The 24846-nt window shown below is 38.5% G+C and overlaps 1 protein-coding gene across 1 annotated transcript in view; it reads right to left on the reverse strand.

Moving 5' to 3' along the window:
• EPB41L4A (erythrocyte membrane protein band 4.1 like 4A) overlaps nucleotides 1-24846 on the reverse strand; it is a 325161-nt gene that overhangs the window by 180143 nt on the left and 120172 nt on the right. Inside the window, exon 2 of the mRNA XM_064274891.1 lies at nucleotides 12494-12598. Within this exon, the coding sequence (XP_064130961.1) occupies nucleotides 12494-12598 (105 nt within the window). The remainder of the gene's footprint in view (nucleotides 1-12493; nucleotides 12599-24846) is intronic.

The raw sequence follows: 24846 nt of genomic DNA on the forward strand, positions 1-24846 counted from the left end.
CAGGATTCATCTCACATCAGCAATAATATCCCTGGTTACATGTCCTCTTCTAAATCTGGTTTGAATTTCTGGCAGTTCTCTGTTAATACACTGCTGCAGCCACGTTTGAATGATGTTCTGCAATATTTTGCTTGCATATGACATTAATGATACTGTTTGATAATTTCCACATTTGGTTGGATCCTCTATCTTGGGAATGGGCATAAACATGCATCTCTTCCAGTCAGTTGGCCAGGTAGCTGCCTTCCAAATTTCTTGGCACAGACAAATGAGCACTTCCAGTGCTGCATACATTTGTTGAAACATCTCAATTGGTATTCTGTCAATTCCCAGAGCCTTGTTTTTTGCCAATGCCTTCAGTGAAGCTTGGACTTCTTCCCTCTGTACCATCGGTTCCTGATCACATGTTACTTCCTGAAATGGTTGAATGTTGACCAATTCTTTTTGGCATAGTGATTCTGTGTATTCCTCCCATCTTCTTTTAATGCTTCCTGCATCGTTTAATATTTTCCCCATAGAACCCTTCAATATTGCAGCTTGAGGCTTGAATTTTTTCTTCAGTTCTTTCAGCTTGAGAAATGCTGAGCACGTTCTTCCCTTTTGGTTTTCTATCTCTAGCTCTTTGCACACGTCATCATAATACTTTGTCTTCTCAAGCTGCTCTTTGAAATCGTCCATTCAGCTCTTTTACTTCATCATTTTTTCCTTTTGCTTTAGTTATTCGACATTCAAGAGCAAGTTTCAGAGTCTCTGCTGACATACATGTTGGTCTTTTCTTTCTTTCCTGTCTTTTTAATGACCTCTTGCTTTCTTCATGTATGATGTCCTTGGTGTCATTCCACATCTCATCTGGTCTTCGGTCTTTGGTGTTCAACACATCAGATCTACTCTTGAGATGGTCTCTAAATTCAGGTGAGATATACTCAAGGTCGTACTTTGGCTCTCGTGGACTTGTTCTAATTTCTTCAGTTTCAACCTGAAGTTGCTTATGAGTAATTGATGGTCTGATCCACATTCGGCCCCTGGCCTTGTTCTGACTGATGATACTGAGCTTTTCCATTGTCACAGTCGCCATTTATGTTGATGAAAAAAGGTATTGGCAATGAAGAAGTCGTTGGTCTTGCAAAATTCAATCACGCGATCTCCAGCATCATTTCTGCCACCAAGGCCATATATTCCAGCTACAGAATTCTTCTTCTTTGTTTCCAGCTTTTGCATTCCAATCACCAGTAATTATCAGTGCATGCTGAGTGGATGTTTGATCAATTTCAGACTGCAGAAGTTGGTAAAAATATTCAATTTCCTCATCTCTGGCCTTAGTCGTTGGTGTGCAGATTTGAATGACAGTCACATTAACTGGTCTTCCTTGTAGGCATATAGATATTATCCTATCACTGACAGCATTGTACTTCAGGATAGATCTTGAAATGTTCTTTTTGACAAGGAATGCAATGCCATTCCTCTTCAACTTGTCATTCCCAGCGCAGCAGACCATATGATTGTCCAATTCAAAATGACTAATATCAGTCCATTTCAGCTTACTAATGCTTAGGATATTGATATTTATGCATTCCATTTCAATTTTAATGATTCCCAATTTTTCTAAATTCATACTTCATACATTCCAGGTTCCAATTATTAATGGATGTTTGCAGCTGTTTCTTCTCATTTTGAGTTATTCCACATCAGCAAATGAAGGTCCCCAAAGCTTGGCATCATCCATGTCACTAAGGTCAACTCTACATTGAGGAGGTAGCTTTTCCCCAGTCATATTTTAAGTGCCTTCCAACCTGAGGGACTCATCTTCCGGCACTGTATCAGACAATGCTCTGCTGCTATTCATAAGGTTTTTACTGGCTAATTCCTTTCAGAAGTAGACCACTGGGTCCTTCTTCCTAGTCTGTCTTAGTCTGGAATCTCAGCTAAAACCTGTCTGCTATGGGTGACCCTGCTGGTATTTGAATACTGGTGGCATAGCTTCCAGCATCACAGCAACACACAAGCCCCCACAGTCCAACAAACTGACAGACATGTGAGGGAACAAAATTCTAGCCAATAGAATTCAACAGCATATCAAAAAATTAACACATTATGATCAAGTGGGATTAATACAAGCTATGCAAGAATAAAAAAAAAAATTTTTTTTTATGCAAGAATGGTTCAACATTAGAAAATCAATCAACATAATCTACCACATAAGTAAAACAAAGGAAAAGAATCACATTGTCATCTTAATCAATGCAGAAAAGGCTCTGGATAAAGTCCAATACCCATTCCTGATAAAAACTCTTACCAAAAAAGGAATAGAAGAGAAATTCCTCAACATAACAAAGGGTATTTATACAAAACCAAGAGCCAACATTATTCTCAACGGAGAGTGACTGAAAGTATTCCCCTTGAGAACAGGAACCAGACGAGGATGACCTTTATCACCACTCTTATGCAACATTGTGCCATAAGTCCTAGCTGGAGCAATAAGACAAGAAGAAGAAATAAAGGGCATCCAAATTGGTAAGTGTTGTACATTGAATTGTGTTCCCCAAAAATATGTGTATCAATTTGGTTAGGTCATGATCCCTAGTATTGTGACTGTCCACCATTTTGTCATTTGATGCAATTATCCTATGTGTTGTAAATCCTACCTTTATGATGTTAATGAGGCAGGATTAGTGGCAGTTATACTAATGAGGTAGGACTTAAACTACAAGTTTAGACTGTATCTTAAGCCAATCTCTTTTGAGATATAAAAGAGCTAAGTAAGCAGAGAGACAGGGGCCCTCATACCACCAAGAAAGCAGCATTGGGAGCAGAGTGCATCCTTTGGACTTGGGGTTCTTGTGTGGAGAAGCTCCTAGACCAGGGGAAGATTGATGGTAAGAATTTTCTTCCAGAGCTGACAGAGAGAGAAAGCCTTCTTCTGGAGCTGACAGCATGAATTTGGATGTTTAGCCTCCTTGACTTTGAGAGAATAAATTTCTTTGTTAAAACCATCCACTTGTGGTATTTCTGTTATAGCAGCACTAGATAACTAAGACAGTAAGGAAGAAGTAAAATTATCCCTATCCACAAATGATAGATGCTATACATAGAAAGCATCAAAGGTTCCACAAGAAAACTACTGGAACTAATGGAAGGATTCAGCAAAGTAGCAGGACACAAGATTAATATTCAAAAATCAGTTTGATTCCTCTACACCAACAAAGGAAATCAGGAAAATAATACCTTTTACAATAGCCCCCCAAAAGATAAAATACTTAGGAAAAACTCTAACCAGGGACATAAAAGACCTGTATAAAGAAAATTACAAAACACTAGCGAGAAACCAGTAGAGACCTGCATAAATGGAAAAGCATACCATGCTCATGGATAAGAAGACTCAACATTGTGAAACTGTCAATTCTACCCAAAGCGACCTACAGATAAAATGCAATCCCAATCCAAATTTCAACAGCATTCTTTAATGAGATGGAAAAACTCATTACCAACTTTATATGGAAAGGAAAGAGGCCCCAGATATGCAAAACATTAATGAAGAATAAGAACAAGATAGGAGGCCTTGTACTAACTGATCTCAGAACCTACTATACAGCCACAATAGTTAAAACAGCCTGGTATTGATAATAACAGACACATAGGCCAATGAAACAGAATTGGGAACCCAGACGTAAATCCATCCACCTATAGTCAGCTGATCTTTGACAAAGAACCAAAGTCCATTAAATAGGGAAAAGATAGTCTCTTTAACAAATACTGCTGGCAAAGCTGAATGTCCATCTGTAAAAAAATGAAACAGGACCCATACCTCACATTATACACAAAAACTAACTCAAAATGGATCAAAGACCTAAATACAAAACCTAAAATGATAAGAATCATGGAAGAAAAAATAGGGACAACACTAAGGGCCCTACTATATGGCATAAATTCAATACAAACCATAACTAACAATGCAAAAACACCAGAAGATAAACCAGGTAACTAAGAGCACCTAGAAAGTAAACACTTATGCTCATAAAAAGACTTCACCAAAAGACTAAAAAGAAAACCCATAGACTGGGAAAAAAAAAATGGTTATGACATATTCAACAAGAGTCTAATCTCTCACCCAACCCCTCACATCTATAGAATACTTCAACACCTCAACAACAAAGAGATAAATAATCCAGTTAAAAATGGGTAAAGGATAAGAACAGATATTTCACCAAAGACATTCAGGCAGCTAACAGACACATGAGGAAATGCTCATGATCATCAGTCATTAGAGAAATGCAAATCAAAACTGCAATGAGATACCATCTCACCCCAACATTACTGGCACTAACTAAAAAGAACAGAAAATAACAAATGTTGGAGAGGTTGCAGGGAGATCGGAACTCTTATGCACTGCTGGTGGGAATGTAAAATGGTACAACACTATGGAATACAGAATGGTGCATCCTTGAAAAGCCAGGAATAAAAATACCATATGGCCTAACAATCCTACTCCTAGGTATATACTCTAAAGAAATAATAGCCATCACATGAATAGGCACATGCACACCTATGCTCATTGTTGCAATATTCATAACAGCAAAAAGATGGAAACAACCTAAGTGCCCATCAACAGATAAATGAATTAAACTGTGGTACATATACACAATGAAATATACTAAGCAGCAATAAAAAATAATGATGAATCTGTGAAATGTCTCACAACATGGATGAATTTGGAGGACACTAGACTGAGTGAAATAAGTCAATCAAAAAAGAACAAATATTGAATGAAGACACTATTAAAAAGAAATAAGAAAAAGTTTACACACAGAAAAAAATAAATTCTTTGATGGTTACCAGGGATGGGGGCGGTGGGCAGGAGAAGGGAAGGAAAATTACCAAGTAGATAGAAGACACATATTAATATCGGTGAAGGGAAAGGCAATACACAATATGGGGGAAGTCAGCAAAACACGACCAAGACATGGGAGGACAATGACAGGAACACAAGAATAAAAGGCAAAAATGATAATTACTATAGCACAGACAATAGTGTAACAATAGAATTAACAAACGCTATTTTATGAACGGATACATAGGTAGATAGGTACGCCAAGAGGTGTGGGAGAGTGTAAGGGAACACACCCATCTGCAGATAGTGGTTTGGTGGTAGATATTTCTACATACATAACTTTAGGTGCTGCTTATATATTAATATAGACAATAGAACACACAAGGGTGACAGCCAGGGCAATTCTTAGCTATAATCAAACACCACATGGGATGAAGTTCCTAGGCTCGAAGGTGAAGGACCATTGATAGACTTGGGGGACATCTGTATCAATTGACACAACATATCTCATAAAGACAAAGTTCAGTATCCTATTTTGGTGAGTAGTGTCTGGGGTTTTAAGGCTTGCAACCGGCTATCTAAGATACAACTCATCGTCTGGAGGCAAAGGAGAGTGAAGAAAATCAAAGACCCAAGGGAGCAATTAGTCCAACGGAATAACGGACCACATGAACCATAGCTTATATGACAACGAGACCAAAAGAACTAAATGGTGCCCAGCTACCACTACCAACCACTCTGGGATCACAACAGAGGGTTAGAGATGAAGCAGAAGAAAAATTGTAAAACAAACAAAAAAGATTAACAAAAAAGACCAGGCTTACTGGTCAGAGATTGGTAGAACCCCCTGAGACTGTGAACCTAAGACTCCCTTCCAAACTGGAACTGCTGCCATTCCCTGAAACCACCTTTCAGCAATCAATTATACAAGATCAAAAGGGCAACAACTGCCCAAAAGCCAAGATGAGAAGGCAGGAAATAGTAGAAAATCAGGAAGAAAGCAAACCAAACTAGGAAACTAGGACAGATATAGGGAAAGAGCTGACACATTGTAAGGAATGAAACCAATGTCATGGAATGCTTAATATATAAACTATCGAATGGGAAACTAGTTTGCTCTGTAAACCTTCACCTAACAATAATAACAATGAAATTTTAAATTGTCACTAAGGTCTACCTAACTTCAGCAATATACATGGATTAATGAGAAAAAAAAGCTGATTCATTTAATTAAGAAATGTATTCTCAACAAATATTTACTTTTTATATTTAATAATTATTTATCAAAATGTATAATATTGTTTTAATTAATTATGTACTAATAACCACAGAAAAAACAATTACTCTTAAGTGTCAATAACAATTAGAGTCTTCAGGCATCAGTAAATAAGTATTTTTAAGTTCAATTTATATACATAATACTGTTATAGAGAACTGTAGATATATACGATAAATATATTTTATTAATGAAAACATAATAAGAAAATTGTATAGGGGAAGTAAAATAAAATACAAATTTAAGGAGATAAAAAGACTTCTAAAGAAGAATTTGTTCACATATATTTTCTCAAAGGGTAATGATGAGTATGGAATTGCTGGGTATGTAGATTCATTGGGTACATTTGAAGAATAATGCAGTAATTTGATTTTACAATGTCAATATTTATAATAAACCAAATATTTGCATCTATTTAAACTTATGATAAAACACTTTACTGTCAACATAAAAATGTGCAATATTCTAAAAATCTTGAAAATCACTGCACTCAGGAACATAGGAAGAAAAAGTAGATTTGGAGAGGAAGATAACATCAGTGTTGCATATGTTGCTTTGGGTATTTGAGAGACATCCAAGTACAGAATAATAGATAACACTTATATTACACTGACTATTAGCTTAAAGCACTAGACTAGGTGTTTTATATAAACTTCTTTAATCCTCACCACCACCTTATGAAGTTGGTACTGTTACTATCCTCATGTTATAGATGGGTAAACTGAGGCATAGAGAAGTTAAGAGACTCACAATGCCACACAGCTCCCAAACAGTAGAAGTGTGATTTGAACCTAGACTGTCTGGATCCACAGACTGTATTCTTTACACAGTACAGTGCCTCTTGAGGTGTCTGGGTTAGAAATACAGGTTTGAGGGTCATTAGCCTGTAGATAGTAATTAAAATTAGGAAATAGATGAGATTACCCAGGAAGAGTAACATACATTCATCCGTAGGAAAATAAGTTTCAGTACTATAAGTCCCTTTGAAGACAATTCTAGCATTCCTTTCCAGGCTGCTGGACTCTTAAAAGTCCTCCACTATAGTTTCTTCCAGAGTTTTTTAAAAGGTACCCTTCACATGCTGTTATCACTCTTTCCGGGCTCTTGTGAAGTTTACGATGCTCTTCATAAAGTCACGGGACTATCCCAGAAGACCTCCTGCTTCTTGCTCTTTGCACTTTGTTCCTCCCCAAGTGCCTGAAGATGCCTCAGACAGTAAGAGGTCCAATTTGTAATAATCCACCATGACAATCTTCCTTTGTTTCTTTGCAATAGAACTCACATTATCATTTACACACATTTCATCAGTCATTATGGGTGTTTGCCAGAACATAAAATCGATGACAGAAAATGAAATCTCACACACATTGCAAAAATACAAAAAATCTGGATGCTAAGAACACCATTACTCATGGCCGAGAGCAAAGAGTTGAGATTGCCTGCTAGCACTCAATGAATGAGGATTATTATTGCTCAGTAATGCTCAGAGATTCGACGGCACTGGGTTAATGCTCAGAGCATTTGGGGACAGTGGGGAGGACACAAATACATGCAGTTTAGTTTACGTTTCTAAGGAAATTATTTCAGAGGTAAATTGTACCAGAAGAGGTAGCATTAAATGGGTGAGCTTATAGAGGGTAAGTACGAGCATAAGAGAATCGACAAAATCCTGATGAATATCAACATTTTAAGGGATAGCCAGAGCAAAAGGAAAAGAAGACTGAATAGGAATAACCAGAAGAAAACTTGAAAAGAGGAAAGTAAGAAGAAGAAGGTTTCAAAAGAGCAAAATGAGATTTCAAGAAGTGAGTGGTTAGTGACAATGCAACAGAAAAGTCAAGTAAGATAAGGCCCGGAAAAAGTCCCTTGGATTTAGCAACTGGCAACGCTGTAGACAGTTTTGGTGGTATAACAGGGATCAAAGCTAAACTATAAGAAGTTTAAGAATGAATGGGATTTGAGAAGTAGAGACAAAGGTAGGTATGACAGAGAAGGAGGCAGATAAGGTAGTAAACAGAGGAGGGTGTCTTAGTCACCTAGTGCTGCTGTAACAGAAATACCACAAGTGGATGACTTTAACAAACAGTCTAGCAGGCTAGAAGTCCAAATTCAGGGTGTCAGCTCCAGGGGAAGGCTTCCTCTGTCGGCTCTGGAGGAAGGTCCTTGTCATCAATCTTCCCCTGGACTAGGAGCTTTTCCACACAGGAACCCTGGGTCCAAAGGCACTCCCAGAGCTGCTTTCTTGGTGGTATGAGGTCCCAATCTCTTAGTCCATATGAGCAGCGACCCCACCCTTAGAAACACCAGAGGCCATGGCTCCACCCTTTGAGACCCCAGAGGCAGTGGCCATAGCCTTTGAGAGCTGAGGCAGCTTGGCTTCCCATGTTCCTTGTCTCTTCAGCTTCTGCTTCCTGGTTCCTTGGTCTCTCAGCCCTTCGGGCCTTTCTGCCATGTTTGCCCTGCTGGGACAACTGTTCCAAAGCTCTGTAGCTCTATCAGTAAGTGCCTGGAAGCAACCCATTCTTCCAGTAAACTTCAACCAGAAGGCACTCGGCTCTCTTCTCTGTGAGTCGGCTAGCCTAGCTCCATTGATAAGTGCCCAGAGACACTCAACTCTGCCAGGAAGGCTCCTGCACAAAGGCACTTACCTCTCTCACTTTGTGGGTCAGTTCCAGCTCTGTCTGGCACTGGTCTGCTGGTTCTCCTGCTGCTTCTCACCATCTGTGACATCTCCAGTGTTACAGCTCTCCTCATTTCCTTCTGAGTCCTCTATCCATTCACAGTTTCAAAGCGCTTCCACATTTTAGGAATCTGTCAAAGCAGCACCCCACTCTCGGTCCCAAATTCTGTCTTAGTCATCTAGTGCTGCTCTAATAGAAATACCACAAGTGGATGGTTTTAACAGAGAGAAATTTATTCTCTCATAGTCTAGTAGGCTATAAGTCCAAATTCAGGGCGTCAGCTCCAGGGGAAGGCTTTCTCTCTCTCTCAGCTCCGGAGGAAGGTCCTTGTCATCAACTTCCTCTGGTCTAGGAACTTCTTCATGCAGGAACCCCAGGTCCAAAGGACACACTCTGCTCTCAGTGCTGCATTCTTGGTGGTTATGAGGTCCCCCTGTCTCTCTACTCAATTCTCTCTTTTGTATCTCAACAGAGATTGACTCAAGACACAATCTAATCTTGTAGTTTGAATCCTGCCCCATTAACATAATTGCCACCTATCCCACCTCAAAGGGTAGTGGAGTGAAAAAGGATGGTTTTTAGATGAGAGACTTGAACATGCCCAAAACTGACGGAAAAGAGGGAACAGAGCAGCAAAGAAACTTGAGGGGATAAGATTCATGGCAAAGGCTTGGGACCCTTACAGTGTGACAGGAGAGAAAAGGATGGGTAAGAAGCAAGTAAGTGTGTGGGCAGGGGTGGGGGTATTCAAGAAGTTGGAAAGCTTCTACCTGATTGCTTTTATTGTCTTGATGAAGCAAAAGAAAATTTCACTGGTGGAAGAGGACATTTACAAGCTGACTAGATCTGCATGCTGTATATCCACCCCCTTCTTTGACTTCTTAAGTCATAGGGTAACAGATCCAACAGCCTGATTCTGAAAGCCAGATTGATTTCCATATTCTGAGAAAACCTCTAATTAAAGAGAACTTCTGCTTTTGAAGGAGTAATCTGTAAAGGAACCTAAAGTGACAACTTTAAAATAAGGCAGGATTATAACTACTAATTTTAAAACCAGAATAAGTACTGGGACCATATATATCCTTATTATTGCTTTCAATATTAACAAAATTCATCTTCAAAGGATCTCCAACAGTGTTTAAGAGCTCTAGAGCTTCATTTTCTCTCTCCTTTGCTCCAAATGGTTTCCTTCTTCTCCTGACTCCATAGTTTGTTTGTTTCTTTTCAAGAACATCATCTGCAATACGCTTTCCTCCAACTTAGTTTCAAGAAATGCCTTCTACATATTTAAAAAAAGCAAAGAGCTTTCATTTATTCTCAAATTGGACACTACAATAATCCTGAGAACAAGGGAGGAGAAGCGTTATTATTCTCAATAAAGGAGATCAAGATTCAGAGAAGTGTGACTTGCTCAAAGTCACACATCTAGTTAGGAGCAGACGAAGACTCAAACCTGTCCTGTGACTCCAAAGGCAATTACTGTTCTGGTACATCACACTCTATTTATGGTGACTTCTGAAAACCCAAAAGGTTGCTCAAAGTCCTTCCAGCCTCAGATTAATTTCATATTTACCCACAATTCAACCATTTCTTTAAATGAAGAAGTCTGCATTGTAATTTCAATCCTGCACCTATCATTAACGGATCTCACCATCCCTCTCCCATAATTAAGATCCTAAATAAACTTGAAGCATCAATTAATATCGCTTTTTCATTATCACTCGCCTACTCACTTTATCTTCCTCTTCCAAAATAAAACACAAGATCTTATAGCCATCTGGGGATGCACATGAAGGCTTAATGTCAGGGAAACCCTAAGCATCTGCAGCAGTAGGAGGTATGAGATTATTATCTAGGGAAAACTGTAACACAGCCTCCGACAGTTAAAACGAGCCATAAGGCAACCAGATAGTACATTTAAACATGCCCAGATTAAGCAAGGTTTGAAAAATTATCTCTATTTTATCTGAGCTCATACATTCAAGAGGCAAAAGTTAGTTTTTTCATGTCATTTGCATCAAAACAACATGAGTTAATAGTTTCTCCTTCTAAGTTTGTCATCTTATTTTTACTTAAAACCCGTAATACAACAGCTACAATGAATGCTAAACCTTAGAAGAGAAAAAACATGTTTCTGGTGTTAATATAAAACTTCAAAAAAAAATTAAAAAAAAAAAAACTTCAATGAACAGAACTAAACTAACTGCTAATTCTTCTGCAGCAATAATGGACATTGTTTGAAATTCTCTAGCATTTCATAATATTTTCTTTATAAAGTAAAAGAAAGGAAAGACAGATAAGGTCTATATAATTTTAGCAAGACAGTCAATCTTTCCAGACAGGGTCTGACACACTAGCTAAGATCAGGAAACTATATTTTTCTCTGATAGGAAAAATGTTATTTCAAAAATATGAATGTAATGCAAGATACCTTCTATAGTCTTCAATTTCATCGTTCAGTATAGATTTACAGTTCTGCTATACTGACTTATGGACCATATGGGAGAGAATTCAGCGCCCTCTTCTCTTCCTTTGAAGTGTGAATTTAATGACCGCTTACCTTTACACAGCTACTTCTTTCTGCTGAAAGCTAACCAACACCCAATTTTTTACTCCTACCTTGTAAAATCCTCCTGCTAAACAGAACAGATTTTGAAACTAGCTTGAGAAAAATCTGAAGTTAACACCATCAACAGCATTCCATTTGCCTGCCTCTTTTCATCCTAGCACATTCCTGGGGCCAAGGCATAGTAACACCACTCACAGATAATTATGTCCCTCACTGAATGGGCCTAAACGACCCAGCAGAGGCTGGGGGGACTGATGAAGGAAAAGGAGGAAACTTTTTTCAATAGGCATTAAATAGCACGAAAAATAAAAGGTAAGCCAATTAGGGTATTTTTAAGGTAAATGTATGAGTATTTTGCATAAGACCGTGTCTATCTGGGAGCCCTACCTGAGGTGAAGATCTTTCTTAGATTAAACCAAAAGTCAGGTTAACGAATATCCTTCATCACTCAAAATCATCACCTCTACGTCTTTCCTTTATTCATCAGCCAAGAGACAGCTTTCAGCCTTATAACCACATAGAATCTATACTATTTTGATGAGTTTCTTAGTAATTCTCCACCATCCAACCACTCAGGAAGATCTTCTGAGCTAACCCTGGTGAACACTTGGGCATCAGACACCAAAAACCAGACTGCCTTTATTACTCTTACTACATCAGCCTCATGTAAAAACCCCTGCTTATTTTATTTCATAATTGCTCATCCAACTTTTAAAACTTAGATACACATCTTTTTACACTGGAAGTATTTCTTCTCTTAATTATTTACTTTCTTAAAAGGCAGTAATATCTGTCAATTTCAGAAACTAGCTACTTGCCTCTTAACACATATTTAATGCCTTATGAAGTCCCTTTAATAGCACAGCTGAAAAGCACTCATTATGATACAGTTGCACAAAATGGAACTCATGTAAGCCATCTGCAAAGAGGACTACATACGTATAAGCACGTGCCCTGAAAATTGCAGACTTTGGGAGAAAGAGGAAAAAGGGCAAAGAAATTATCAAGGGAAAACATTCTTGATGTTTTCAAAGTCCTTTTCAGTTACAAAGAACCTAGCCATCCAAAACCACATTAGGAAAGGCCAGAGATAGAGTGAAATTTATAACCAGAAAAACATCATATGAAGTCACTGTACTCACCGTCTGATGGCTTCTGTCACAGTAACGCAGCCCAAAATAATCTATCTCCACGAGGTTTATGTGACGGAATACATGGTCAAGGACAACGGAACCTTTAGTTGACTTCTGCAAAAAGAATTCAGTTTGTTTTTTTTTTTAAAAAAAACAAGATGTCTTGTCTTTGTCAGCAGGGTACACTCATGGTTCTCATCTTTTATTAGCTCAGCTGACAATGCAAACAATTCTAGTGGCCCGTAGTTCCCTCTATAAGTTTTGGCTCAATTACAAGGGAAAATGTGATTTAAAGTAAATAATATTAAAATGATTTGGGAAATAATCTTAAAATCTTGTTGTTGTTAGTTGCTGTCGAGTTGATTCCGATTCATGGCGATGTCACGTGTACAGGATATAATTGCATGAAACATAACTGCTCCAAAGGCTGTGACTTTTTGGAAGCAGGTCACCAGTTCTGTCCTCTGAGGCACCTCTAGGTGGGTTTAAATTAATGCAAGCTTCTTATAGGATTGTGGATTATCTTCAGGACGAAATTCCTCTTTTAATAAAAGATAGATAACCTTTTACATATGAAAAGCATCTGACACTTTCTTTGGCTAAAATTCCCAAGTCTTTAAAAAAGTGATTTTCACCTATATCGTTACTTCATAACTAAGACAGAAGATATATATAAAATTAAAATAACAATAGTCAAAGCTTTTGTTTTTAATCCTCAAATAATAAAATCATAGGTTAAAGCTGCTACTGTTCTATAAAGCCCTTTTGAAGATATTTTACATTATCTCTTTCCCATAAGCACAGACATTAAAAAAGCACTTCCTCTGGATGCCTTTTAATGCTGACAGCTATCTAAAATTCTAATCTCTCCTCTCCCCTTCCCACTATGTACACAGATACTTCAAATTAAGATTTTTATCATTTGACATATTAGACACCAATTATTCACATGTATAAAATAAACATTTAATTAGCAAGCACTATTCCACATACCACATTAACCTTGAAAAATAATCCATTTCATGTGTGCAGATACAGATTTTTCCTCTCTTTTGCCTATTATTGGCAGGTGTAGCAGGGTAGTAAAAGAAAATCCCTGAGAAGTCGCACCCTGTCGTAAGGAAGTAGGGCTTTGGTTCTTTGCACCTTCCCTAGAGAATTATCGTTATGTGCTTATCCATGTACAGTGAGTGCTCAGTCTTGCACTGCTTTCAGAAAATGGATTTTTAATGTAAGCAAAATGTTTTGATTAAACGTATTATAAAATGGGTGATACGAGGTGATAAAGGAGCCCTGGTAGGGCAAACAGTTAAGTACTTGGCTGCTAACTGAAAGGTCAGCAGTTCAAATCCACCATACGACTGTGCGGGAGAAAGACCTGGCGATCTGCTTCCATAAAGATTACAGCCTAGGAAACCCTGTGGGGCAGTTCTACACGGGTTTCCTATGAGTCAGCATAGACTCCAAGGCACCTAACATAATAACAGCATGAGGTGATAAATGTACACACGGGGAGAAGATACTTCTTTTTATAAATCCCATAGGTATTTTGTTTTTCTCTAAATTACTTTGGTTAAACTTAATTCATCCCCTTTTCAAAATCCATTAGATAATTTATAAACAAAAAGCCCTCCTAGAATGAACTTTTTGGTTGTTGGATATTTTCTGCTATAAAAACAATACCAAACCAAAAAACTCATTGCCATCGGGTCTATTCCGACTCATAGCGACCCCATAGGAGAGAGGAGAACTGTCCAACAGGGTTTCCAAGACTGTAATTTTTACTAAGGCTTACTGTTCTCCTACAGAGCGGCTGCTGGATTCAAGCCTCTGGTCTTTTGGTTAACAGCTGAGCTCTTAACCACTGCACCACCATGCCAACCACCAAACCCATTGCCATCAAGTCGATTCCAACTCATAGCAATCCTATAAGCAAAGGAGAACTGCCCCGTAGGGTTTCCAAGGATTGGCTGGTGGATTTGAACTGCTGGCCTTTGGTTAGCAGCTGAATGCTTAACCACTGTGCCACCAAAATAAATAAATAAATCCATTGCCATCGAGTCAATTCCGACTCATAGCGAACCTAAAGGACAGAGTAGAACTGCCTCATAGGGTTTTCAAGGAGCATCTGGTGGATTTGAACTGCCAACCTTTCGGTTAGCAGCTGAACTCTTAACCACTGTGCCACCAGGGTTTCCACTGTGCCACCAGGGCTCCTTAATACCCCATTCAGTAAATGTCTCTTTGGGCTCAAGTACCTATGTATTTCTTTAGGGTAGAAACTTGGAAGTGAAATTACACATCTGAAGGATTTTTGTTGTTGTTAGATGCCATCAAGTTATGACTCATAGCAACCCTATGTACAACAGAGCGAAATGCTGCCCGGTCCTGAGCTATCCTCACAATCATTGTTATGCTTCAGCCCATGTTGCAGCCACTGTGTCACTCCGTCTCATTGAGGGTCTTCCTCTTTTTCTCTGACCCTCTATTTTACCAAGCACGATGTCCTTCTGCAGTGACTGGTCCCCCCTGAGAACATGTCCAAAGTACATGAGACAAAGTCTTGCTATCCTTGCTTCCAAGGAGCATTCAGGCCATACTTCTTCCAAGATAGATACGTTCATTCTTCTGGCAGTTCGTGGTGTATTCAATATTCTTCACCAACACTGTAATTCAAAGGCATCAATACTTCTTCAGTCTTCCTTATTCATTGTCCAGCTTTCACGTGAATATGAAGTAATTGAGAATACCATGGCTTGAGTCAGGTGTACCTAGTCCCCAAAGTGACAACTTTGCTTTTTAACACTTTAAAGAGGTCTTTTGCAGAAGATTTGCCCAATGCAATGTGTCATTTGATTTCTTGACTGCTTCCATGGATGCTGATTGTGGATCCAAGTAAAATGAAGCCCTTGACAATTTCAATATTTTCTCCATTTATTGTGATGTTGTTTATTAGTCCAGTTGTGAGGATTTTTGTTTTATGTTGAGATGTAATCCATACCAAAGGCTGTATTCTTTGATTTTCATCAGTAAGTGCTTCAAGTCCTCCTCACTTTCAGCAAGAAAGGTTGTGTCATCTGCATATTGCAGGTTGTTCATGAGTCTTCCTCCAATCCTAATGTTGAGTTCTTCTTCATATGGTTCAGCTTCTGAGATTATTTGCTCAGCATACAGATTGAATAGGTATGGTGAAAGGATGCAACCCTGATGCACACCTTTCCTCATTTTAAACCACACAGCATCCCCTTATTCTATTCGAACAACTGCTTCTTGATCTATGTGCAGGTTCCTCATAAGCACGATTACATGTTCTGGAATTGCCATTCTTCGAAATGTTATCCGTAATTTGTTATGATCTACACAGTCAAATGCCTTTGCATAGTCAATAAGACACAGGTAAACATCTTTCTGGTAGTCTCTGCTTTCAGTCAAGATCCATCTGACATCAGCAATGATATCCCTCGTTTCATGACTTCTGAATCCAGCATGAACTTCTTGTATTTGAAGGATAAGCGCACTTAAAAGTACAGTGGGTACTACCAAAAAGATAGTTAACAGTTCATTCAATAAGAGTACATATTTCCCCACACCGTTGCTAACATTTGAATTGAACAAATATTTTCCAATCTGATTGAAAAAAAAAGGGGAAGAGTCATTTTAATTTGCATTTTCCTGAAGCTAATAAAAGTAAACACCCTTTTATGCACTTACTAGCCAATTGTATTTCTTAGTATTTGGGTTAGGAACTTCCTACCCAAAAATTTACGAGCAAATTCTCCTAAATGCTTCTAATACTTACACAGTTTAGTACATTGAGCTCTTCAATACATCTGGAAATTATTTTTGTTCTTGGGAAAAGAACCTAACTTGTTTCCAAATGGATAGATAATAGCCCCACCATTTACTCTGTTACTACAGACTCATAATTTCCCTTTTGACTTACAGCAATTTTATCATCTACTAAATTAATCCACATTGTATACTGTGGATTATTCCTGTATTCCTGGACCAATGCCCAAAATTGTCTTTGCCTATTCTTGGACATTTTTCTCTGCTAGAGGAAGTTTAAAACTAGCTTGCCAATTTAATAAACAATTCTGTTGGGATTTTGATTGAATTAAATTTAATTAACAGACTGAATGACTTGGGGAAGATGATATCTTATTTACAAAATGAAACTTAGATGGCTTTCTTTTATAACCTTCAAGAAACTTTAATACTTTTCTTCATGTAGGTCTTGCAAAATCCCACTTAGGCTCTGTGACAGGCAGAATTTCCAAAATGACCCCTGAAGATGTCCTTCTTTAATCCCTGGAATTTGAGAATATAATGAGATATCACTTCTGTGACTGTATTATGTTAGATGGCACAGTTGACCTTAAAATACTGAGAGTGTCTGGGGTGGGCCTGATCTAATCACATGGGTCCTTCTTTTCTCTAGCAGAAGACAAGGCAGAAAGGAAAGGAAAAAGTGGAAGGCAGAAGGGAAGTCAAAGAGATTTGAAGTGTGAAAAGGATTTGATACAATGTTGCCACTTAAAGATGGAGAGAGGCCAAGTGAGAAGTAATTTCCGCAGCCTCAGGAGCTAAGTGTAGGCCCTGGCTAAAACAGGATCTCAGTCTTATAACCACAAGGGTTGGATTCTGTCAACAATCTGGAAGACTTTGGAAGTGAACAGAATGTGAGAATCTAAGCAAAGAATTCAGCCATGCCATCCTGAACCTCTGACCTACAGAACCGTGAAATAATAAATGGTAGTATTTTTAAGCCACTAAGTTTGTGGCCTCAGAAGAAGGAACTGCCAATCTACTTCCAAAAACATCAGCCATTGAAAACCTATGGAACACAGTTCTACTCTGACACACAGGGGGTTGCCATGAGTTAGTATCAACACGATGACAGCTGGAAAAAAAAAAAAGTTCGTGGTAATTCGTTATATAGCAATAAAAAACTTATTTTATAAGAAAGCAACCGATTTTTCTACTTAGGTGTAATTCCTAGCCATCTTGCTAAATGCTTATTATGTAAAATAGCTTATATATGGAATCTTTTCAGATAACTACATTTTCTACTAATAATAAGAGTCCTTTTCAAAATGTCTCCTCCCATATTTATTTCTTTTTCCTTACTGCATTTGCTGGGACTTCAAATAGAAGGATGATTGGTAGTTGTGACAGCTTGCATCCTTAGCTTCCTCCTGGCTTTAATGAGATTTCTTCCAAAATTTCACCACTAAGTATAATGATTATTTGTGGGTCCTGGTTAAAAATAATTTGTATGCCTCTCCACCACCCGTCTCTCAGTTTGTTGTACAGTGATGGCTTGTGTGTACCTGTGATGCTGAGAGATATGCCACCAGTATTCTGAATACCAGCAGGGTCACTTACCCATGGTGCACAGGTTTCAGCAGAGCTTCTAGAATAAGACAGACTAAGAATAAAGGTCTGGTGATCTACTTCCAAAAATTAGTCAATGTAAACCTTACTGATCATAACACAATATTTGTCCAGTGTAATGCTGGAAGCTGAGCTGAAAGGCACTCAACAGTGGATTCAAGCACACCAACAATCATGGTGTAGGACTAGGAAACATTTTGCTCTGTTTTACGTAGGGTCACCATGAGTTGGAGCCAACTCAACAGCAACTAACAACGTTTTCACTAGAAACGTTATCTTTTTCATACATATAATCTATTTATAAAGCATAAAAATGATATAGTCTACTCATGAAGAATATACAGAAAAACAAGCTTGGAAAACCAGCTCAGTAGTTTGATAAGTATGTGAAAATTGCAAAAATTTCATGCATAGGGGTAAATCATCATTTTCCAAAACTATCATCCCAAAAATACGAGAACATCATCTGTAGATCCTCTGTGACCATTTTGCTTTTATATAGAATCTGGCTGCTGAAAATACAGGTTTCCCCCACTATCGAAAGTAGAATGTTCTTATGAAACCTTTTATAAGTTGAAATGGTGTAAAACCAAGAAGAAATTACCATGAATTTATATGGGAAAAACTTCTGAGCAGTTCCAGGCCCAAAAAATAGCCTACCAAATACATAAAACCTAAAATAACACTAACATAGAGTGTTTACAGACACTATTCAAATCTATAACACCTTGATGCCAAGACACTGAGTGTAGTTCCCAGGGAAGGAGCTTGGTGACGCCACTCTCGAAGTCTGCCTCTTTAAGAGCTCGCTGCAAAATGAATGCTGAACACTAGTTTTGCTTTTTGTCTTTTTTTTTTTTCATAAAAGCCAAAATCCTCTTCAGATTTTTTTTGGTTACCAAAAACAGGTACTGATGTAGGTCTCTCATAAAAGTGAGGGGGCGTAAAGCATACTTTCGAAACTCGAGGGATACCTCTACTTTACAAATATTATCTTTTAGCAAATTCTGTTATTCTCTACGGAGACAACACAAGTAAAGCCTCCAGTGTTATGCAATAAATTCAGTGCTGACCTAAGAAAAAACATGTCTCATGATTCCCTCTACAGTTTTCTGTACAGCATGGGTGTGTCTACACAAGCACCTGGAGCTGAGTGAGGCAAGCCTCAGAACCACTGTATGTCTGTCACCACTTCCAGCAAACATGTACATGAAAACCTCTTCTCATCTGTCATACTGCAATATGACAAGACTCACAAAGCCCGGATGCCAGCAGCAAATTAGCTACTGGGGTGGGGGCGTACATTTCCAGCTCACATATCTGTCACCCTTGCCCTACTGACCTCTTCCAACAACCTGCCTTCAATTTTATTTTATTGTTACACCTTCTGCTCTTAAATGTATGGATAATTTCATTCTTCATATGCGTTCTTCATAGAGATTATCTGTGGGTTTATACTTTGCAGTTAAAGTTGAAAGATGATTTTGGAAGAAATAATCTTTGAATAAATAAATTAAGAACTGATGGAGTAGTGACATGAGAGTCAAAGTAGGACCTGAAGTATACTGGGCAAGGTAAGGAATGTGTCAGTACCCAAATACTGGGAAAATGACAAGTAAGTAGCATCAAGGATATTATAAAAGACTCATTCACTCAAATATTTATTGAGTGCCTAGTACATGCTGGCAAATGATTAATTTCTGGAAAATGGAAAAAGGTCACCAATAAATGACAAAGGAGAGGAAGACACACCCAGAATACAAGAGGGATTTGGTTTTCATCATCAGGAAAACAAAAAAGACAGAACAAGAGACGAGAAGAAAACAAATAATTAAAGGGATTTTCTGGCTTTTTATAATTCTTTTCTGAAGAACTTCATTTAAACCTTACAAAATATTCATTTACCTCTAAAATGAGAGTAAATAAATGTCTCTGACATATTTCTGGGTTGTGAATTATATGCCACTTAACTCTCAGCAAATATGGACAGATTACTTTCATTACTGACACACTAGCAAATTCTAGAAAGAGCAGAGCTACGAGAGGCTTATAATCTTAAAGAAAGACTACTAAGTAGGTAAAACTTATTTGAAAATACCATCATGAGGCTTTCAACCAGAACAAAGAATTCTTCAAATGAGTAATAACACCTCTGCAGATTAACAAGACATCACAAACAGGAAAGGCAGGTTTTTGCCAGCTGCATAGAATGATAACTCTTACATTCTAGACAAACAGCTTACTCCTTCACAAAGGGAAAATCAACCTTACAAAAAATCCTTTAATGTTATGCCTTTAAAAATTCACTATATCTTCATTTAGTATCTTTAACATAATAAATTCCAAGTTCTCTGGAAGAACATAGATCAATGTTAAAGTCTTTTAGCTTAGGTCCGTTAGGGTAAGTACAGTAGGGGCATGGGGGTGGGGACCTTCCTCAGGCAGACACTGTGACCCACCATCTGGGGGTATCCGACTAAGAGTTACCCTCTTCCTCTAGGTGAAAAATTTGTGAAGAAAATCCTCATTCATCATAAAAATGAGCGAAATGTGATTATTTTCCAAGGTGCTATTTATGTTTTCTATGTAGAAAATTTTGTTCACAATTAGACAAACTCCTCTCAGACTTTAATCTAGTGTTTCAGCAGTGATGGTTCAGTGGCAGAATTCTCACCTTCCATGCAGGAGACCCAGATTTGATTTCTGGCCAGTGCACTTCAAGCGCAGCCACTACCCACCCATCTGTCACTGAAGGCTTGCATGTTGCTATTATACTGGACAGGTTTCACCAGGACTTCCAGACTAAGACTAGGAAAAAAGGCCTAGAGATCTACTTCCAAAAATCAGTCAATGAAAAATCTATGGGTCACAAAGATCAGATCCATTAAATAAATTATGGTATATTCACATAATGCAATATTACACAACAATTAATAATGATGAATCTGTGAAACACCTCATAACATGGAAGAATCTGGAAGGCATTATGCTGAGTGAAATTAGTCAGCTGCAAAAGGACAAATATTGTTTGAGGCCACTATTATAAACTCAAGAAATAGTTTAAACACAGAAGAAAATATTTTTTGATGATTACGAGGGTCGGGAGGGAGGGAGAAGGGTATTTACTAATTAGATAGTAGACAAGAACTATTTTAGGTGAAGGGAAAGACAATACACAATACAGGAGAGGTCAGCACAACTGGACTAAACCAAAAGCAAAGAAGTGTCCTGAATACAACCGAACACTTCAAAGGCCAGAGTAGCAGGGGCAGGGGTCTGGTTGGGGATCATGGTTTCAAGGGACATCTAGGTCAACTGGCAAAACAAAATGTATTAAGAAAATGTTCTGCATCCCACTTTGGTGAGTGGCATCTGGGGTCTTAAACCCTAGCAAGCGGCCATCTAAGATACATCAATTAGTCTCAACCTACCTGGAGCAAAGGATAATGAAGAACAACAAAGACACAAGGTAAATATGAGCCCAAGAGACCAAAAGGGCCACATAAACCAGAGACTACATCAGCCTGAGACCAGAAGAACTAGATGGTGCCAGGCTACCACCGATGACTGCCCTGACAGGGAACACAACAGAGAATACCTCATGGAGCCAGAGAACAGTGGGATGCAGACCTCAAATTCTCATAAAAAGAACAGATGTAATGGTCTAACTGAGACTAGACGGACCCCAGAGGTCATGGTCCCCGGACCTTCTGTTAGCCTAAGACTGGAACCATTCCCGAAGCCAACTCTTCAGACAGGGATTGGACTGGACTATAAGACAGAAAAATGATACTGGTGAGGACTAAGCTCCTTGGCTCAAGTAGGCACATGAGACTATTCGGGCAGTTCCAGTCTGGAGGCGAGATGAGAAGGCAGAGGGGAACAGGTGCTGGTTTAATGGACACGGGGAATACAGGGTGGAGAAGGGGAGAGTGCCGTCCTATTAGGGGGAGAGCAGCTAGGAGTACATTGCAATGTGTACGTAAGTCTTTGTATGAGAGACTGACTTGAATTATAAACTTTCACTTAAAGCACAATAAATAAAAAAAAAAAATCAGAATAAATATTCAAATAGGGTCATGACTTATTAAGCTCTATGCATCTAGACCCTTCATGTTTAACACAACATATGTCACCTAATAAGTGATTGATAGTATCTGAACAAATGTTGATTAAATATAAAACTCAGACCCATACTCTTAAGATTGACAGGCTACTAATTTGAAGTTGAATAATATTTGTTGAAAAAAAGAGGTCATGATTAGTACTAAGTGGGTTAAATTTATGTACCCTCATTTAAAAAAAAAAAATCACTAGAAAGTGGATTTACAAAAACAGGGAGCTTTGCAGAAGCAGAGAGTCACAGATTTCCAGCGTAAACCTTCTTTGCCACACTCCTTAATATGAAATCGGATTATCCCCCATCTTCTGTAACGTTCCATTATATGCAATTACCTAAGGTTATATACCCCCATGTGTCTGTCAGTTTGTCGTAATATGAAGGCTTGCATGTTGTTGTGATTCTGGAAGCTATGCCACCAGTGTTCAGATACCAGTAGGGTCACCCATGGAGGACAGATTTCAGCTAAGACAGACTAGGAAGAAGGACCCGACAGTCTACATCTGAAAAGAACTGGCCAGTGAAAACCTTATGAATAGCAGCAGAACACTGTCTGATATAGTGCTGGAAGATGAGCCCCCCAGGTTGGAAGGCACTCAAAAGATGACCGGGGAAGGGCTGCCTCCTCAAAGTAGAGTCGACCTTAATGATGTGGATGGACTCAAGCTTTTGGGACCTTCATTTGCTGATGTGGCACAACCCAAAATGAGAAGAAACATCTGTAATCATTCATTAATAATGGGAACCTAGAATATACAAAGTATGAATCTAGGAAAATTGGAAATCGTCAAAAATGAAATGGAACACATAAACATTGAAATCCTAGGCATTAGTCTAGAGCTGAAATGGACCAGTATTGGCTATTTTGAATCAGACAATCACACAGTCTACTATGCCGGGAATGACAACTTGAAGAGGAATAGTGTTACAGTCATCGTCAAAAAGAACATTCAAGATCTATCCTGCAGTACAATGCTGTCAGTGGTAGGATAATATCCATACACCTACAAGGAAGACCAGTTAATACGACTATTATTCAAATTTATACACCAACCACTAAGGCCAAAGATGATGAAATTGAAGATTTTTATCAGCTTCTGCAGTCTGAAATTGATCAAACATGCAATCAGAATGCATTGACAATTACTGGTGATTGGAACGCAAAAGTTGGAAACAAAGAAGAAGGATCGTAGTTGGAAAATATGGCCTTGGTGATAGAAACAATGCCAGAGATCAAATGATTTAATTTTGCAAGACCAATGACTTCATTGCAAATACCTTCTCTCACCAACATAAACGGCCACTATACACAGGACCTCACCAGATGGAATACACAGGAATCAAACTGACTACATCTGTGGAAAGAGATGATGGAAAAGCTCAGTATCATCAGTCATAACAAGGCCAGGGGCCGACTGTGGAACCATCAATTGCTCATGTGCAAGTCCAAGCTGAAACTGAAGAAAATCAGAGCAAGTCCAGGAGAGCCAAAATATGACCTTGAGTATATCCCACCTGAATTTAGAGGCCATCTCAAGAATAGATTTGACTCATTGAACACTACTGACAGAAGACACCAGATGAGCTGTGGAATGACATCAAGGACATCATACATGAGGGAAGCAAGAGGTCATTGAAAAGAAAGAAAAGAACAAGATGGATGTCAGAGGAGACCCTGAAACTTGCTCATGAATGTCCAGCAGCTAAAGCAAGAGAAATGATGAAGAAAAAGTACTGACCAGAAGATTTGAAAGGGTGGCTCAAGAAGACAAATTACAGTATTATGATGACATGTGCAAAGACCTGCAGATAGAAAACCAAAAGGGAAGAACACACTTGGCATTTCTCAAGCTGAAAGAACTAAAAAAAAAAATTCAAGCCTCAAGTTGCAATAGTGAAGGATTCTATGGGGAAATATTAAATGACGCAGGAAGCATGAAAAGAAGATGGAAGGAATACACAAAGTCATTATACCAAAAAGAATAAATCAACATTCAACCATTTCTAGAGGCAGCTTATGATCAGGAACCGATGGTACTGAACAAAGAAGTCCAAGCTGCACTGAGGGCGCTGGAGAAAAACAAGTCTCCAGGAATTGATAGAATAGCAACTGAGATGTTTCAGCAAACAGACGCAGCACTGGAGGTGCTTACCCATCTATGCCAAGAAATATGGAAGACACTTTCCTGACCAACTGACTGGAAGACATCTATATTTATGTCTATTCCCAAGAAAGGTGATACAACCGAATGAAGAAATTATAGAACAATATCATTAATATCACACCCAAGCAAAATTTTGCTGAAGATCATTCAAAAACGGCTGCAGCAGTATATCGACAGGGAGCTGCCAGAAATTCAAGCCGGTTTCAGAAGAGGACGTGGAACCAGGGATATCATTGCTGATGTCAGATGGATCCTGGATGAAAGCAGAGAAAACCAGAGGATGTTTACCGGTGTTTTATTGACTATACAAAGGCATTCAACTGTGTGGATCATAACAAATTATGGATAACATTGCAAAGAATGGGAATTCCAGAACACTTAATTGTGCTCATGAGGAACCTTTACATAGATCAAGAGGCAGTTGTTTGAACTGAGCAAGGGGATACTGAGTGGTTTAAAGTCAGGAAAGGTGTGTATTAGAGTTGTATTCTTTCACCATGCCTATTCAATCTGTATGCTGAGCAAATAATCTGAGAATCTGGACTATATGAAGAAGAACGAGGCATCAGTATTGGAGGAAGACTCATTAACAACCTGCATTATGCAGATAACACAACCTTGCTTGCTGAAAGTGAAGAGGACTTGAAGCACTTATTAATGAAGATCAAAGACCATAGCCT

This window comes from Loxodonta africana, chromosome 2 (genome assembly GCF_030014295.1).
Source record: "Loxodonta africana isolate mLoxAfr1 chromosome 2, mLoxAfr1.hap2, whole genome shotgun sequence".
NCBI classification, from domain to species: Eukaryota; Metazoa; Chordata; class Mammalia; order Proboscidea; family Elephantidae; genus Loxodonta; species Loxodonta africana.